The 19,435-nt window shown below is 38.8% G+C and overlaps 1 protein-coding gene across 1 annotated transcript in view; it reads right to left on the minus strand.

Annotated features, from left to right (window-relative positions):
* Positions 1 to 1,948: 1,948 nt before the first annotated feature.
* Positions 1,949 to 19,435, minus strand: part of LOC116419435 (voltage-dependent calcium channel subunit alpha-2/delta-4-like) — a 44,298-nt gene continuing 26,811 nt past the window's right edge. Inside the window, exons 6-11 of the mRNA XM_031939620.1 lie at positions 17,802 to 17,854; positions 17,195 to 17,250; positions 9,676 to 9,793; positions 8,834 to 8,946; positions 8,419 to 8,501; positions 1,949 to 3,456 (exon numbers count right to left, since the gene is read on the minus strand). Of these exons, the coding sequence (XP_031795480.1) occupies positions 3,364 to 3,456; positions 8,419 to 8,501; positions 8,834 to 8,946; positions 9,676 to 9,793; positions 17,195 to 17,250; positions 17,802 to 17,854 (516 nt within the window). The 3' untranslated portion in view covers positions 1,949 to 3,363. The remainder of the gene's footprint in view (positions 3,457 to 8,418; positions 8,502 to 8,833; positions 8,947 to 9,675; positions 9,794 to 17,194; positions 17,251 to 17,801; positions 17,855 to 19,435) is intronic.

Raw genomic sequence — 19,435 nt, forward strand, 5'->3', positions numbered from 1 at the left:
TTCTAGAGTCAGTCATAGGAAAAGATACTTGTGTCCCACCTGTTAGGATATTAATTTGGTGACTATTCAAATCAGAAAATATGGATGGATTTTTACTTAATAAAGCCCCCCAATATATCTGTGTGTGTGTGTTTGTGTGTGTATGCATATGCATATGTACCAATGGCTTCTAGGCAACACTGCCTTTAAATATCCAGAAAAAAGACTATCCTTTTCTTTAAAATCTTGCTTAATTTAGTTTTCTTCTCTTGGTAGACAGTAACAGCTCATTATCATTTTTACTATATGTGAAGCCTGTATTCTCATTTTTAATTGGGAGAAGAGATTCTGCAAACTTAGTCTGTTCTTGCTTCACCTTCCCCCAAAACACATACATGCTGACTTGACATGATTAATAGCTGATAATTTACACAGTGCTTCATGCTAACTTGGTAACTAACATACTAACCACATTACTTCACATGTTCCAACTGTGAAACATTTATGATACAAGTCTTTTGGGTTTCTGGTCACCATCGCTGAAGATACTGAATTCTTACTTTCCCGCTACTTCCCTCAGAGCCAAGATTGATGTCAGAGTGAAGAGAACCAGGTGCGGTTTCTACCTGAGCCTGACTGCCATCTGGTGGCCCTTATGGCAGTTTTTGGATCCCTGAAGGCAACAGGGAGAAACAATCCACTCAAATCCCAGTACTTAAGTGGCTTTCTCTTTTGGTTGTCCTGAGAGTGGTACAAAATCAGATCTGGGGCTTGGGGAAAGTGGATAGAGGTGTAGTGAGTGCTTACTGACCTTTTCTAGTTTTTAAATTTGCCTTTGACTCCCTTGATTGGATGGGAAAATAAGGCAAAAACACTCTCCTGATGAAAAAGAGAAGGGGGCAGTAGCTAGCAGGAAGTGTATGGGAGGCAAACTTTGAATTGAGTTATTACTTGAGAGGCTATAAACTGGAATTAGCAAGAATTTTAAAATAATCTTTCATTGACACACCCAAATAGATCTTTGCAGTGACTTGATTAGGAAAAAGTAAGCTAGTGATAAATAGGCCTCTATCTTCCTGGAGGCAAGATACTTTTTACTTGGTATTTTTTAACATTTTAAAAATAAATTTTTATTGATGTCTTGATTTAACAACAATATATACATATTACATATGGACATACATATACACACACATGGTTATAGATATACACATTCATTTGCTGGAATTGTATAATTTGATTACCTAACTGATGACCAAATCCCAGGAACCAGTCTCGATTGTTCCATAGACCATTGGGGCACCAACAGCTTTGAGTACTCGGGTTCTTCTGCTCTTGGATGATCACTGTACAAAAAGTTCAGGGGTTTTTTCACCCTCATTTGAAACAACTGATTTACTTACTGTGTGATCTACTGTGGTTACTACAGTTATTAAGATTTTTCTCCCTATAAGCAAACATATTACAAAAAATTTCCTTCCTCAGGAGGCAGAATTAAGACACCTCTTGAAGATGATCAAAAAAATGCCCAGGGAAAGATCATAGTATAACCTGAATTACATGAGGATGGTGGGGAGTGGGGCTGGGACTATATGCTTGACTAGACCTAGAACTTGAGAAACCTAATTTTTTAGGACAAGGAGACAATGTCAGAGAATAGCAAGAGTAGGACTATGGAATTGCACTTTGTACATAAATATATAATAAACCTAGCCACCTTCAGGATCAATTCCTTCCCCTCTTTCCTCATTTGCCCATCCAGCTGTCTGTGCCTTTGAATTATTGAGTTATGTGAATTGTTCCTAGGAATCTGCACAAGAGTCCACCCTGGTTCTTATCTAGTTTTGGTGTTAGGGGACTAAGATCTGCATCCATGGGTATTAATAATAGCTAGCATTATATAGTACTTTGCAAAGTACTATAAAGGTTTACAAAGTGTTTTTACATATTTTACTAAATTTGATCATCCAGCAACCCTGGGAAGTAGATGCAATTATTTACATTTACATTTTACTGACAAGGAAAGCAAGGTAAGAGGAAGTTAGCTAACTTGTTAGTCTAGAGTCATAGTCTGAAGAAATGAGGAAGGATTCAAACTGTTTTTCCCAATCTTCTCCACTGTACCACTTAGCTTCCGTTATATTAGTAGATTAAATAGGAAGATGTCTTTTTTCAAAATAATTTTCTAAAATCTCATTTATATAGTGCCAAATGCTTTCTCCACAGCCCTTCAGTGGGATAGGTGGTACAAGTATATTAGCCACTAGTTGAAGACCAAAGATCCCTTCACTTCCATTCCTCCCCCCTTGCTGATAAATCAGTCAGTATCATTGTTACTCTTTCAGTCACTTGAGTTGCAAGCCACCTAAAGTGAAGCTCCTCTCTCCAGCAATACTCCCCTGGATTTGTGCCCATGGCAACCCTATGCTTTCTGTGTCCCTACCCCACTCTGCTTTGTCCTTCCACTGTGTCCTCTTTTAGATCCCAATCTCCATTGTTAATAAAGTGCCCTTCGTGTTCAAACTTCTCTTGGAAATTCCCCCCTCTTGGAAATTACTTGTATATATGTTGTATTTGTTTGGCTATACACAAGATATTTTTCCTGCCTAATTCCTTACTCGATTTCATTCTCAAAGGTAGGGACTTTTATTTTTGACTTTGTATCTCCAGAAACTAGCACATAATGTTCAATACATGTTTATTGAATTGATGCTGTGTCTAGAAGTTCTCCAACTATTAGACTGTCATTTGGAGCGGTAAGCCATTACCCAAAGAAATTTGTTTTTGCCCTTCTTGGGTCTTTTTCATTTGCTCTTCCTACCTGCACAAACATATACCTTCCTACACCCATACCCATAAGAACTTGAACAGACCCCAGAGAATGAAATGTATCCCAAAGTAAGCTTTACTTTCCTTGAAGTTTCTGTGGCATTTTTGTCTTTTCTGTAATATTTCTTCTGTGTTGTTCTGTCTTCCTGTCTCAGTACCTGTAAAACTGAGACTTTCTTCTCTAAACAACCTGTTAAGTGAAAATAGTCAATTCTTTCCTTGATCAAACCAGAAACCTGGCACCTAAGTGAATTAATGGAAGTGAAAACTTCAGTCAAATCAGTATCTATTCATGCTTAACTAAGGAAGGGGTTGGTAGCTGGGAGCTACCTGAGAACCACACTGAACCTTGAGGCAGATAGTACTTGGGAAGAGGTTCTTGGGAGCCTTTTTTCCTAGCCAAACAGTCTGCAGTAATTTTCCATATGAAAAAGGGAGGCTTCAATAGCCCACGTGGGAAAGACTGGATCTCAAATCAGTCATAGTTTTTTGGAACATCTGCTCAAGGAAGAGGCAGCCTTGTTTACCCCATTGTAGGTAAGGTTGTGAGCTGTGTCACCGCAGCAGCACCCAGGTTCCCAGGGGCAACAGGAGCAGTGTGATCGAGGCTAAGTTCTCTGCAGCACCTCCACAGTCCTGGGCATTTTCCTATAAAAATAGGGGAGAGCTGGTCAGTCATACCCCAACTAGAGGACTCCCCCATAATGGAAATTGTGTCATTCATATTTTTATAGAAAACTTTGAATCTTCATTATAATACAAAGGATACCAGGATTTAGAACTAGAATGAAAATGTACCCTAAGAAAATTTATGACAATATCCATATGCCATGGAAAGCATAACATATAAGTATATACATATATATACACACACATACAACACACTTATTTTTTAAGAATTGTGCTAACCCCCCTTCCCCTGTCTTTGTTGTCCTAGGCACTTGCCTGCCTTTCCCATGCATAGTCCCAAAGCAATTCATCACCTGTGTATTATTATCTCCTTAAGCATAACATCAAGTAGTGTATTCCAAAGCTAAATAAGAGCATATTTACCAGGAACTTGATTCTTGTTTGCCTATCTTCAAGTATATGCAGTATATCTCTTAGAGGACAAAATTGGGGAAAATAGATGGAAATTACAGAAAAACGGATTTTGATTTTATGAGAAAAAAAAAAAAAAACCTTGCCATTAGAGCTACCCCAAAGTGGAATAGACTGACTTTTTTTTTATGAGGAGAGTGGGGAGAGGGGATCCAAATCTGTATAAGAAACTCAATTGTGAATAAGCAATTCTTCAATTTATTTAAAGTATTAGAGTTGCTTGGGGCTCTTGAGAGATTAAGTGATACTGATCCATAATCACAACATAGTAAGAATGTTGAACCCATCTTTTTGATTCTTTGTATTTTGTGTGAGAAATTGTAAAGAAGTGAATTCTGTGAAGTGAACTTTGGAGTCTTCCATCCAGTGGAGTTTGGGTGACTGTTTGTAATGGATGTTGGGAGGCTCCTGTTCAAGTATTCATTGGACTAGATAGTCTTGGAAATTCCTTCTACCTCTGAGACTGATGATAGGATTGATTAAGTGTAAATTCTTTTTGGATTATCTTTAACTTTGAATTATTGATACTCCTGACTCTTCTAATGACTGCATAGAAAAACGTAGCTGATTGAGTGTAGCAGGAATCAGGCAAGCCTGGAAACAATTAATTTCTTGCTCCTTCAAGATCAGGTTTAGGGAGACTTAGCATATATTATGTAGCAGCATACTTTCTGGCCCTTCATTTTTATACACCTGTATAGGAATATATTTACTAGTATGCATATACATTCATGGATGAATGCATGCATATATACCCATGTACATAAATACATTTATATTTTTCATAAATTCACACACAAAATATTTGTAGGAGCTATTTTTGTGGTGGCAAAGAATTGGAAAATGAGTAGATACCCATCAATTAGGGAATGGCTAAATAAATTATGGCATATGAAAGTAATGGAATATTATTCTATAAAAATGATGAATAAGCTGATTTTTTAGAAAGGCCTGGAAAGATTTACAGAACTGATCCTGAGTGAAACAAGCAAAACCAGGAATATATTATACACAGTAACTGCAAGATTGTGTGATGAACAACAATCAGGTTTTTAGCAGTTCAGTGATCCAAGGCAATCCCACTAAACATCTGTATCCAGAGAGAGAACTATGGAGACTCAATATAAATCAACACATGCTGTATTCACTTTTTTCTTTTTCTTCTGTTTTTTTTTCTCTTGTGGTTTTTCCCTTTTGTTCTGATTTTTCTCTTCCAACTTGACTCATAAAGAAATGTGTATTAAAAAAAAAAATTTAATGTACATGTGTTACTAGAAAAAAAAACAATAAAAAACCAAGTTCACTCACATACGTTAATACATATGAATGACCACATATGCTACATCACATCTTTAGCAGAGAATTCCCTCAGGAAACATGGAATTTGGTAGAGAATTAAAAGCTCCTATCACACCCATCTCCTATCTTTTGTTGGCCCTACCTTTGGACTTTCTTCAGTATTGGACTCTCTTTGCAAGATTGGTAATTAGGTTCCTATATTTCCTCTTCCTCTTGCTTTTTGAGGGGATACAACATCGTCACCTGCTTTGAGGGAGGATCTTGAACAATCTAATTGCCTGTCACTCTTAGTAGTTCTCTCCAGTTACTAATAATCTTCCTAGACTCGTCTTTGATAATTAGCATACTCCCCTCCTCCTTCTTTCAGTCTATCCCAGTAATTTTGGACTCTTGACTGCTGATATTCAAATGCTAGTCCCTATTTTTAAGTGGGAACTTTCTTTCATCTTACTTTCATCTCCCTAAACCTATTTGACCAATGTGCCATTCCTATTGTACTCCATCTTTCCCCTCTGCTTTCTGGAATTCGTTTCATCATAAACTTCTTTCTTTCTTACTCCTTCCAATTCCTGCTACCATCCAAAGAACATTTTGCTATGCTATCTTTTCCACTTCTGATATACCTTCCATACTCTGACAAAATGGGAAACTTGGAATACTCCTTGCTCCCCATTCCTATTTATAGATTGTCCCCTCATGACTATTACTTAATAACCTCTCTTTTGAAGTTCATACTAAAAAATCACTTAAACCAGAGTCTGGTAGCTGCTGTTTGTCAACCCCTAAAACATTTTATTTTCTTCTTCATTGAAGACTGTTCAGTGTTTCTCTCTGCTGTAATTCCTGCCCCCATATTAAGGAATTTCAACACACATTTTGATACTCAAGTACCCTAACTTCCCAGTTTCTCAATCTGATTAGTTCCCATGAGCCTCTGATATGCACAGAGATAGTTATACCCTTGAATTGGTTGCAACCCACAGTGTTCATGTTCATGAACTCCAAAATTTCTTTATTTGATCCCAATCTTTTATTATTAACTATTTCCCTATGTCATATTCTATTTCTTAAACTACATTTCTTCACCCTTACTGTGGCCTCCATTTCTTCGACTCCTCAGTTCTTTCCTGGGTATCCCCATTGCACTGACTGCCCTCTGTTCCCTTACAATTCTCAGGCCCTCAGTTCTGGTCTGGTATCCCTTGCTTTCCCACATTTTTATCACCAGTCGTACCTTATCGAACCCCTCCGTTGAATTCTTTCCTATTGTACTACTAAATAGACTGGAGAAAATCATTAAATGCTGGGGATTTGAGTATTCTACAAATTTATGATATTTAGTCTTAATGCAGCAAGGCAATTCTACAGCTCTTTGATTCTCTGTCCTCTCCAGAATGGCTCTTCCAAACCTTTTTTGTATCTAGTTAAGTCTCCTAAGACTCCCTCTGCTGACCACCTTGCTTCAGATTTTAATCATACTTCATTGAAAAAATTGGGGTCTTTAGCTGGTACCTTCCTCTTCTCTTCTTCTCATTTCATATCACTCAGACACTTTTTCCAACTATTGCTTTCTTTATTCCTGTTTTGAACAAAGATCTCTTTTCTTGCCAAAGCAAATCCCTTAATGTGCTCCTTTCATCCTATTTCTTCCTGTCTTCTCCACAGATTGCCCTCAGTCTCTTTAATTTCCATTCTCTATCTCCTAACTCCTTTTTTTTTTCTCCCTACAAATGCACCTATGTCTCTTTCATCTTTAAGAAATCCTCTCTTGATCCTAATATGTTTATTGGTGATCATCCTGTATCTATCCTTCCCTTCTCAGCTAAACTCCTTGAGAAAACAATCTACCTTATGGGACTCCACTTCTATTTGCACTTTTCCTCTTCTCTAATCTAATTTACATCCTCATCTTTGACTTAAATTACTCTTTCCAAAGTTGCTAATGATATCTTAACTGCTAATTCTAATGGCAGCTTCAATCTTCATTTTTCTTGATATCTTCATAGCATTTGACACTATTGATCAACTTCTAGAAACTTTCTACTCTTTGGTTGTTATGGCACTGTTCTTTCCTGGTTCTCTTAGCTATATGATATTTCTTTAGCCTTCTTGGCCAGTTCTTCATTCACGTTAGCCCACTAATTATGGGTCCCAAGGCTCTGTCCTGAGTTCTCATCTCTTTTCCCTATATAGTATCTTATTTGGTGATCTCATCAACTGCCCAATGGTTCAAATGTCATTTCTATGAAGATGAGTCCCAGAACTCTCTCTCTCCTGAGCTATAGTCCTAGATAGAGTTGGATATATCATAAGTATCTCAACTTTGACATGTCCAAAACCAAAGGAATTTCCCCACTTCAATGCCCTCCTCCATCTCTGCTCTTTTTCCTCAAATTCCTTGTTACTATTGAGGGCTGCATTCTCCTTTTTAAATTAGGGTCACACCCTTGGGATCATATTTGATTCCTCCCTCTACCCCCACACATAACCTGTCCACTGTAAAATCTTGTTTTTACCTCCAGGACAACTGTCTTATATATTCTCTTGTCTCTACTCCTATCACTGTCACTTAGAGCCTCATCACTCTTGCTTGGACTTCTAATTGCTCCCCCCTGCCTTATCTCTCCTCACTACAAACCATCCTCCATTCAGCTGCCAAAGTGACTTTTCTAAAATGTCAGAAAGCAGAAGTGCCCATGTCACTCCCTCTCCCTGTTCACTAAATTCTGATTATACCCAATAAATTCCTTATTACCTTCATGTTCCAATATAAAGTTTGCTTTTTGGAATTTAAAGCTTCATTTTCCCCTTCCGTTTTCTTTACTACCCTCCATAAACTCTACACTTAGCTACACTGCCTGTCCCTTATATCTGGAATGCTGTCCCTCATCTCAGCATTTTAGTATTCCTGGCTTCCTTCAAGGCTCAGTTCCAATCCCAGTTCCTCTAGGAGGCCTTGTCCAGTCTCCTCAGCAGCTAGTATCTTCCTATGTGAGATACTCTCACATACTTTGCATTTACTCTGTATAGCTTATAGGTACCTAATTATTTACATGTTTTATCCCTCCTTAGAATGTGAGTTTCTTGAGGGCAGGGATTACTTTTGCCTTTCTTTGTAGCCTTAGTATTTAGCATAATGAGTGGGGTATGATGAATGCTTAATAAATGCTAATTGACTAATCAACCTGTTTACTTCTCTAGGATACACACCTCTGGATGAAATGCGTGGCAGGTGTCTGGGCGCCTCCGGAGTTTCTGGGAGCGCATCCTGTCACACTTGACAGATGCATTATGTATATCAATGTTAAAGTCAATAGCAGGAGCCCAGAGGCTGGGCATAGAAAGGAAGTCTAAATTTAGTAACTGAACATAAAGACCTAAAAGAGTCCTGATTCCTCTGGTGACAGCTGCTTTTTGAGGCATCAGAGGATGGCAAGAGGAAGGGGTACCAAAGAAGGGTTGCATGAATGCAAGGAAGAGGTTGGAACCCAATGAACTAATGTGAGGAAAGAAGAGGGGAAGGGCTGGGATATTCAACACCTGGAACATGGAAAAATTCTGATCACAAACTCCCATCCCTGCCTCCTCTCCACCTCAGACCAGCACAGGCAGAATGGAAGGATATATTTGACTTCTGTGGCTTCTTGAAGGACAGGTGGAAACATGCTGCAGTCACAGGTGGAGTCGGTCACTACAAGAAGGAGGTTACTGTTGGGAATCTGTTGAATCACAAACATCCTGTAGAAAGAATGACAATGTAGTCAAATGTGCAATTGGCCAGGACATTGAATTAGACTTGTAGGGTTTAAGAAATTAGTAGTCACTTGTCAGCTTTGTAAGTGATTTGTTTGTTGGCTTGAATTTTGATTTGGTGAGCCTGTTTTGTATTTCCTTGTTTTCCCTTGCTTGGGGGAAGAAGGAGGGCAAATTAATTTAAAGAATGAGGATAGAGCACTCTAAATCTACCATGTCATGGGGAGCCTTCTTGGTTGGTTAAGTGTGCATTTTGTGTCATAGAATAGATGAATAAGGTTGGTTCGTGGTGCCTACTTGGTCAAATTCTAATGGCATCCTAGGGCAGGATTAGGGAGAGGAGGTATTCAGTGGCAGAAAACATCATTAACATTTGGGGAAAGCCACAAAGGAAAGAAATCTCCACAAGAGAAGGATAATGAAACTAGGCAGGAAGAATTTAGGTCCTGTTATATTTCTTCCTCAAAGGGTTCAGGCAATAAAAGTAGAAATGAAGAGAGAGGCTACCAGAAATTTAGAAGATTTCACCATCCCCAAATACCCCCACAAGATGCACCCAAGTTCTGAGGGGTGAAAAAATCTTATCTCACAGATACTTCCACCTATCCCTTAGCTTTTCCAGAAGAGGGAATCTGAGAGATAACTCCTGTTACCCACTGCCTGGCAGGAAAAGCTCATTCAGAATTCTACATCCCCACCTTTGTGTGATCTTACTTTCTACAGCCTCCACACTCCATGATCCCATTGGTCTCCTGGATAGAGTTCTGGTACACAAATACAGGATACTCTGTGTCACAGGGTTGCAATATATCTTGCTTCTTGAGCTTGTGGGCTATGGAGAGACACATAAAGAGATATGTACCCAAACAAACCCAAGAAAGACAACAAGACGATGTCAGAGTGGAGGCAAAAAAAGTGGAAAGAGAAGGTGTGGTGGAAGAATTAGAGGGGAGAATTTGGAAAGAGGGCAATTAAATGGCAATAAATATATCATAAAAAAGGGAGTTAGGAGACCTGAGTTCTCATCTTTCCTTGCAAACTAACTATGATCTTGAAAAGGTCATTTCTTTGGAGCTCAGTTTCCTAATGCTGTAAAAGGTATTGGAAAAGATTGTTGAGGGAGTGTATTTTGTGTCTGGAAGTAAAGAATCCAATTGTGGAGGGAGAAACTTTGAGGAAGAAGGAGAGCTCTATGAAGAAACATTCATGGTAGCACCCAATATATAGTTGGAAAGGATGGGGAGCAGCTGCTTGTGAAACCTTCTTGCCCTCTGCCAGAAATAACATGGAATAGAAAAAACTGATGGTGCTGTCTGATTCTAGGTTGACATATAGTAAGTAGAGAAAAGCCAAATAACTAAATTTTCCTTTCCCAAACCAGTCCTGTATAAGAGCACAGGGAGGATGTGGCTTTGTCTCAGAGGAATGACATCTTTGGAAGGATAGTATGCTTCCTCTCCAACACAACAGCCACTCCAAAGTCCTCCAGAAATGTGGGCAACATGCCCCTCACCCCTCCCTGACTTTTGTGCTGTAGTGCACCCCTTCCCACAACACGTTATTCCAAGTATAGTTATTTTTCTTTATAGCTGCAAGAAACAGTTCTTCTTTCTTAAGTGTGAATATTCTTGAGGATTATATTTTTAGGGTTTCCCTCCTGTTACCTGGGAGAGAATATTAACTTTATTCTTTTATCAGTTGTTTTAATTTTAATACAAAATTTGATCTATTTTTTTTTTAACATATGATCTTCTGACTTGGAGCAAATGGGAAATGAGATGATGAAAAGTTCCCAGTTGATCTGGGCTAGAGACTGAGCTGAATGAGGAATACATTTTGCTAAAAATCCATGTTGAACTCAATAATTTGTGAATATTCCAAAGTGGGGTGAAAAGTGGGCTGCATATGTCAAATGAGGGAGTTGGATCAAATGATCTTGAAAGATCCTTCTAGCTAGCAATAAGGGTAGTGGCTTATGGGACTTTTTGTCAGTTATGGTTTGGTTTGGGTGAGCATTGAGGTCCCTTTGATTTCCTAAATTCTGTGATTCTTTGATGAAAGCAGAATGGAGTGGGCTGAGAGCTCGGCCAGTAGGTGGCATGGGAGAATCACCAGAAGAGGTACATCCCACCAGTAATGTTCAGGGCACTTCTCAGGAACAACTGATCACAGTTGGAGGGCTCAGGGTCCCCTTAAGTTAGAAACATGGTAGGGAAATGGGAAAAGGAAAGGGAAGGGGAAGGGGGAGAGGGAGAGAGGGAGAGAGAGACAGACAGAGAGGAGGGCGGGGGAGACAGACACAGAAAGAGAGAAACAGACAAACAAAGAGAAAGGGAGAAAGAGAGAAAGAGACAGAAACACACACAGAGAAACAGAGTCACAGAGAGAGAGAGAAAGGAGAGAGAGAAGGAGGAAGGGAGAGAAAAAGGAAGGAGGGAGGGAGAGAAAGGGAAAGAGAGAGAAGGAGGGAGGGGAGACAGACAGAGAGAAAGAAAGAGACAGAGAGGGAGAGAGGGAAACAGAGAGAGAGACAAAGAGGGAGAGGGAGACAGAGAGACAGAAAGAGAAGGAGGAAGGAGGGAGGGAGGGAGAGAAAGGAAGGAAGAGAGGGGAAAGAAAAAAGAGAGGGAGGGAGGGAGGGGAAAAGAGAGAGGGAGGGAGGGAGAAAAGGAGGGAGGAAGAAAGAGAGACAGAAACAGAGATACAGAGAGACAGAAACAGAGAGAAAAGAGCGAGAAGGAGGAAGGGAGAAAGAGAGGGAGGGAAGGGGAAAGAGAGAAAGAGAAGGAGAAAGGGAGAGAAGAAAAGAGGAAGAGAGGGAGAGAGATGTTCTTTATCCTTTGAGGAAAGAGCCATACTGTGATAGTAAGGAAGAAAAGTGCCCTGCAGAGACCATACATACAGGACCACCTTATTTAATGAACCCCGAAACTCAGAACTAGCACACAGGCTGAGGAAAACTAAGGAAAATGTTATTCATATTCTTTGTTAAAGCTCTACACTGGTGTCTTATCATAGGACAGAGATGACCCTGGATTCTCAAATGTTTTAAGAACTTGTCGTTTAGTAATTTTTCCATTTAGTCTATTTCTTCACGACCCCATTTGGATTTTCTTGGCAAAGATACTGGAGCGGTTTGCCATTTCCTTCTCCAGCTTATTTTACAGATGAGGAAACTGAGGCAAGGTTAAGTGACTTAGCCAGGATCACACAATAAGTAATTGAGGTCAGATTTAAACTCAAGAAAATAAGTCTTCATTCAGGCCCTTTGCTCTATCCACTTTGCCATCTAGCTCCCCATGCTAGAAAGCTTTTAAATATGTGGCTTTTCAAGAACCAGCTTAACTAAGTTAGGAGAGGTCTATCAGAAGATTGGCCCTAGGTTGAGGCATGTTTTAGCTCTTGTATTGGTAAAGGGAAATCATGAAGCCTCAACTTTATTATTAACACCATTATTATCTTATTCTTCTTTTAAAATTTGGTTCAAATAGAAATACTCCAAATATAAGTTGTTGTTATTCTTGTATATTAATAATCTGTGATTTTTTTTTTTGTAATTGAATAAGAGTATTGCATGTAACATCTTCTGGAGCTTTATATATTGAAAGCACTTTCAGTCAATAAACACCAGTAGCAGCCAGGATGACAAAAACAGCATAAACGTCATCATATTCTGCTGTAGTTTTAATGTCTTCCAAGAAGTTTCTGAATTTGAAAGCTTTTCATTTCATATGAAAGTAGTTAGATAGTTAATAAATAGAATGTGGGATTTTGAATCATGAAGAACTGAGTTCAGATCCTGCCTTAGATTCTATGTGATTCTGAGCATTTATCTCTGTTCCTCATCTGTAATTTGGGAATGATAACAGCATCTATCTCACAAGGTTGTTGTAAGGATCAAATGAGTTAATATTTAAATCACCTTGAAAACTTTAAAGTATTATATAAATGCTGGCTACTATTAATTTGGATTGAGTTTTCAACATCTATTAAAAACATTGTTCTTAAATTTTTATGAATCTTTATTAATTCTGGGCATTTGTAGGCAACAGTCCTGTCTGATTATGGTCTAGTTCTAAAACAATGTATTTGCTGAATTCTCAAGGACATTTTGGGATGTACATTTGTAACATAGTTATTTGTTATTTCTTTATAAAAGATAGCAAGCATTTAGTGTAAAATTCTAGTTGCCTATTTTGTCTTTCTAGGTATTGGGTTAATCAACAAATATTATATTTTTGCAATCTGTAGTGATCTATCATAGAGTTTCTACTACTTTATTTCATAATGTTTGTTGCTCAGTTAGTCTGGTCTCCTTAAGGGTAACTTTTTGTAAGTTCTAGTGGCAATGGTCTGATACTGAATTGCTAGCATAAGCCCCATTTTCTCTCTAGATTTAAGACCTTTCCTCCTCCTATTCATACTTCTAGAGCCCAATATTGAAACTAAGTCCTTAAGGTCTGGGAGAAGTTTCAGAATGTTCTTCTAGTAGATGTAGTTTTTTCAGTACTAAAGGATTGGGAATCTGTCATGGACCTTAAACTCCTTAGAGTGGAGTTTCTTGATGCAATGCGTGTGTTTTAATCCTCTGTGAGAGATAGACAGAGGCAGCATTCCCCTGTCAAGGACCTGTGGCCAAGGAGGAATGGGGATGGGAGGGACCATAGTGGCCATTGGATCTTTTGAAGGAGTCTTGCAATATGAGTCCCTGGACTAGAGAGGAAACAAGCAGCCCAGACTTTGCCCAATGGAACAAAGAACTTAAACTGAAGCTTCTAGGCAACCTAGGCTTTAAGAATTGAGAAAATGGTGGGAAGATTGTATTTTCTTCCCTTTTCTCTCCCACTTTTGCTCAGAAGGAAGGATTTTTCAATTTTAGTTCCCTGTGTCCTTGAAGCTATTTTCAAAGCATTTTAAAACTATCTCTGAATAAAGATAAAGTCAATCTTAACTGCTCAGAGATCCCTTATTGTTTTTAATTGTGTAAAAGAATGCCAATGGAGGTTGGAGGTTGCTGGCTTGAATACATAAGTTAGATAGGTCAGGGTTCTGCCCTGTTCGGATGATTAGACTTCAGAATCTGATCTGGTGTCTTGACAAGGTGAGATGATTTATTAATAACATATATTTAAAAACGCTCTAAAAGTACAGAGAAAATATTTCACAAGGATTCAAAATTTCCTTTTCCCTAAGATAAATGGGCAATGATTGCTAGGTTTGGTTGATCTGAATATAGGCTTTCTAGGAAACACCATTAACCTCTGATGTACAGAGAAGGGAAGTGGAAGGAGTGATGACCAAAGGAAAAGTCACATCCCTGAATCAGCCCAATAGAAAGAGGCTTTTTTTTTTAATTTTAATTTTTGTTGTTGAGGCAATTGGGATTAAGTAACTTGCCCAGGGTCACACTGCTAGGAAGTGTTAAGTGTCTGAGGTCAGATTTGAACGCAGGTCCTCCTGACTTCAGGGCTGGTGCTCTGTCCACTACACCAACTAGGTGCCCTCAGTATTTGTTTCTTTTTAGACTTTTTTTTTTGTATTCCCCAACTAGTAACAGTATAGTAGGAAAAGTGCTGGAGTCAGAAAACCTGTGCAGCAGAAATAGGATCTATGTTCCAGCTCTGCCTCTGACATTTGCTCTCCATCTAACTCTGGCTAAGTTACCTGCCTTCTCTGGAGCTGGACTAGGCCAGCTTCTTACTTTCCTTTCATTCTAAATTCATGATACTTCCACTTATTAGCTCTATAGGCGAATTGAAAACTCATATCTATTTGAAAACTCAGTGAACTTCAGTTTCTTCTGTGAAATGGGGATAAGGGATTCTATCTTCTCTGCTTTATTCACTCTCATACAAAATAATAGGGATAAAATGAGATAATGATTGTAGAAATGCTAAAAATCATGATACAAATGTAAGACATCATTAGTAATACATGCTCTACTCACAATATATTCTTAACTCCTTGCTGAAAGAAGAAGATAGGTAGGGCAAAGGGAAAGGAACTGTTTGAAGAAGCTTTGGGGAGGAAAGCAAAGTCTGAACATGCCCACAGTAATCTTTGGTGTGGTGATGGTGGTGGTGATGACAGAGGGAGAAATGAAATGATCTGGTATTATGGTACAGTGGATTTGGAGTCAGAACTAGATTTTAACTCTGAACTCTTGGTTTTTCTGAGAGTCAGTTTCCTCATCTGTTAAAAAATGGGGATAATAAACTGGCAACACTCCAGGGAACTGCCTTAGGATAACTTTTGTTCTGCCTAGGATTAAAACTTCTCTTAATTCTAGTGCCTTCCCTCTTTTAACTTTTTCCTATTTATCCTGCATATACTTTATTTGTATATGTTGTTTGTTTCTTGACTCCCTCATTAGCGTGTGAACTGAAAACAGGGACTGTCTTTTGCCTCTTTTTCTATTCCCGTTGCCAGGAACATATTGGGTGCTTAATATGAATGCTTCTCTAGAGTTTGAACTAAGAGCATTCTCATCTCCTGACATGATATCCTGATGTGATATATGGGTATGGCTCCCTGAATGAGGAATATCCTAAACAGTTCAATCTTTTCTTCCCCAAGCTTGTAGTCTTTTGCCTTTTGCCTTTCATTATTAGTTGGTTTTACTTACAGTGATGGAAGATGGCTTTGGCTGCTCAGGTCACATAACCAGCACAAGATGGAGATGGAATCATGGAGGCACATTTCACAAGATGATGGAACAGGAAGGGGGAAAAGTCAGGCAGAATGGAGGGATGACAGGATGCAGTGATGTCACATGGTGATGTCCCGAAGTAGCAGAGAAATGATGTCACACAGGGAGGAGATGGGTTTAGGAGTTAAGAGGAAGGTATGAGAAAAGTCTATATAAAGCATGGTTTGCACCCATGGAATTCTACCTCAGTAAATTGCCAACAAACATTCCATTAATATCAGAGGAGAAAGCTTCTACTTCCATATTTCCAGTATTGACTTCTCCCCTTTTTAAGTTTTATATATCTCATACTGAACATATCAGTCCTGTGACCTGAAAGGTTCCTCCAAAATTCATGATCCTCCTAACTTATTTCTTTTAGGCTACCATCCTCACAGTTACCTCTGCTGAAAGCATTGATTTCCACCCCTACTAGAAAAACTTCCTCCAAGGACACCTGTGTCCAATGTTTTTGTTTTTTTCAGTTCTTCCCGTTTGACCTCTTTGTAGCATTCATTGCTTTGGACATTTTTATGTGTCATGACTTTGTTCTCTTGAATCTCTTCTTTCCTCTCTGTTTCTTCCCTGTCTCCTTCACTGATTCCTTTAGCAAGTGAATGTTCTCAAAGGTTCAGTTCTGTGTTCTTTTTCTTTCTCTTTATTTACACTCACTGCCTTGGTATTTTCATTACCACGGCTTTAGTGATCACCTTTTTTGCAATTAATTCCCAAATGTTTAGTATATTTCCAATCCATTACTCTGTATTCCAGTCCAGACTTGCACCTCCATCTGCCTATTGGACATCCCTGTTTGCCTGGATGTACCATTGGCAACATGTCCAAAACCAAGCTTACTATCTTTCTTCTATTATAAGGAATCACTGTACACAGCTTCATATCTATTTGGGTCATTGCCATATCATCCTAAGAATTCTTTAGGCCTTCACTCTCTTTCCCCTTTTATTCCATTCTTAATAGCACTGCTAGGTTAATCTTTATGTATAGATTTATTCATATCAGTACTCTCCTGAAAAATCTTCAGCAACTTCTTTTAGTCTCTTGAGCAGAAGTCATATTCCTTAGCCCATCATTCAAATAAAGGCCTTTTAAATTTGACGTTACTCTATTTTTACAGTTTTATTTCATATAAAATCTAACTCAAATATTATGTCCTCTAGGAAACCTTTGCTGAAACCTCTTTGACCTCATATAGCATTGTTCATACTTTTAAAAATATATTTAACATACTTGGGATTTTTTATCATAAATCTATGTATATGTCATGCCCCCTTATAAACTCCACGAGGGCAAGTATCTTACCAAAACTTCAGATCTTCACTATAGCTTAACATATTATTTACATACATATTTGTTGATTTTTTTTCTAATCATTATATCCCCAGTGCCCAGCATTGCACCCTTCTTTGTAGGTAATTAATAAATGTTTGTTGACTTGAACTGAAATTCAGGAACTTGATGCTGTCCCTACAAAATGCTTGAAATTATCCTGTCTCCCCCCACCCTTGTTAAGTGCTGTGTACTCACCCTCTGCCCTGCTCTCCCACTGCCAGCAGCCCCATGTACCCCACTCTAAGAAGAACCTGTAAAAAAATACAGGAGTAGTGTGTATGTGTGTGAGGGGGATGGGGGTAGAAATGGGTAGGAAGTTTTAACTGCTTTCTCTCCATCTCCTTAAATAGTACCATTTCTTTCTGTAACGTAGCAGGGGATGGGGGGAACGAGTCTCACCTGCTCCAGGGACAAGAAAATATTTAGCTCTGTACTAAATACCCAGTGGCTAGCAACTAGTCTTTATTTCCTTTTTTTTTTTGGGGGGGGGTGATATTTACTCAAACCCTTCTGTGTTGACTAAAATCTAGATTATGGCAATGCACAATATTGCTTGACTGCTTCCTTGGGCCTTCAGCAAAGCAGCCTATTTTAAATGCTGAGCATATTGAGGGAATGCCATCTCTATATCTCTGATTTCCAAGTATCTGGGCTCTCTCCTTCTCCCTACTGTGTATTTCAATGAGAGTGACCTGAATCTCAGAGCTAGAATAGACCAGGAAAAGGTCCCCATTGTGATCCCAGCCCAGCATAAAATCTCCCCCCTTGCCCCCAAATAATTCCATCAGACACCCACACTCACATGAAGAGCTCACTCATCAGCCATTTGGCAGCAGTCACAATCCAATAGATGGGCTAGAATGATAGAGTACATCATTAAGATCCAAGGCTGGATTCCCCCTTAGTCTCTAGACCTTAACAGCCATAGCACCCCAAAGAATGTATATCTTAAGACCATCTCAGCTCCTATTTTACCCTTAAGAAATAGATTCTCAACAGATTCTCCTCCATTGAAGGAGACATTTAAGGAGGCAGTATGACAGAGTAGAAGGAACATTTCATGGGCAACCAGGAAATGAGTTCAAATTCTGAAACTGCTACTCACTAGTTGGGATTGGAGAAATAACTAAACTCTTATTGATAAAATACTGGTGGTGGTAGAGTGGGGAATAGAAGAGATTGGATTAGATGACCTTTTTCAACATTGTTGAGTCTTCTGAGTAATTCCTATTATTGGTTAAATACTTTTAGGAAGCTAGGAAAATTTCTTTGTTGACCATTAATTGGAACTTCTGGAGGATACGGTTATTAATACTGGAGATTTGGGATATTCTGTCTCACATTACCAGGAATGAGGGGGGTGGGTGGGTAAGTTTTAGAACAGGGAGGAGATAAATAGACTGATGAACACTGATTCAGGAGAAAAGCACTAAAGGCTTAAGGGACATCTCTGATTTGAATCAGTGAGTCTTGTGTGGAGCAATGTGGCCAGAGAAGCTCAAGATGGTATCTAAAGTACTGAGAGAATAGGTAAATGGATTTATTTAGATTAAAAACCTTGCTGAGTAATTGTTTTCCTGCTTGAGGCCCTCACACAGTACAGCTGAGAGCAACTGTTTGCAGTAGGACTTGGCAGGAATCTGGAAATGGCTAATCAAACAGCTCATCATCTAGCTAGCATTCCATGACAAAAAGAGTAGAAACCCAAGATAAATAAAATAGTCACTAAATCAGTTAAATCTTGACTCAGCTACTCTTCTGTACAATGAAGAGACTTGGCCAACAGCAATTGACTCAGGGTCTAGAGCCACCAAAATGACTAAAGATTGAGAGGACCTTGTTTCCAGCAAGTATGGAGGGCAAATTGAATTTATTGTGATGTAAGAGACTGTCATTTTTGTTTTTTTGTTATTGCAACACGCTCACTTGGTGACCTTATCAGCTTTCATATATTTAATTATCTCTCTCTTTTTCCTTTTTTTTTTTGAGATCGGGTCTCCCATTTGTTTTCAGGCTAGAAGTGCAACTCATAGGCCAGAAGCTTTGACCTGCTACATTCTTGATGAGGGCCTTTGCTCTGAATAATTTAGGAATTATTCAGAAGACTCAACAATGTTGAAAAACGTCATCTAATCCAACCTGGTAGTCTGCTCTCAGGGGACTGACTATATAGTGCTAGATTTTGTATAGGAACCAACTGGCTTTTAGTCCATACTAGCTCAGAGCTCAAGGGATCCATCAGCCTCAGTCCTCTTTCGGTAGTAGAGATTATAGGTATGCCCACTTCTGTTTTTAATTTGATAATTATTTCTTGACTTTTAGCTTGAGCTCCAGTTTTATTTTTACTAACTGCGTGCTGAATATTTCCATAGATATCTCAAATCCAACATATACAAAGCAGAATTAATTGTATTTTCCTGCAAACCAATCTCTCTT

The sequence above is a fragment of the Sarcophilus harrisii genome, chromosome 5 (genome assembly GCF_902635505.1).
Source record: "Sarcophilus harrisii chromosome 5, mSarHar1.11, whole genome shotgun sequence".
Classification (NCBI taxonomy): Eukaryota; Metazoa; Chordata; class Mammalia; order Dasyuromorphia; family Dasyuridae; genus Sarcophilus; species Sarcophilus harrisii.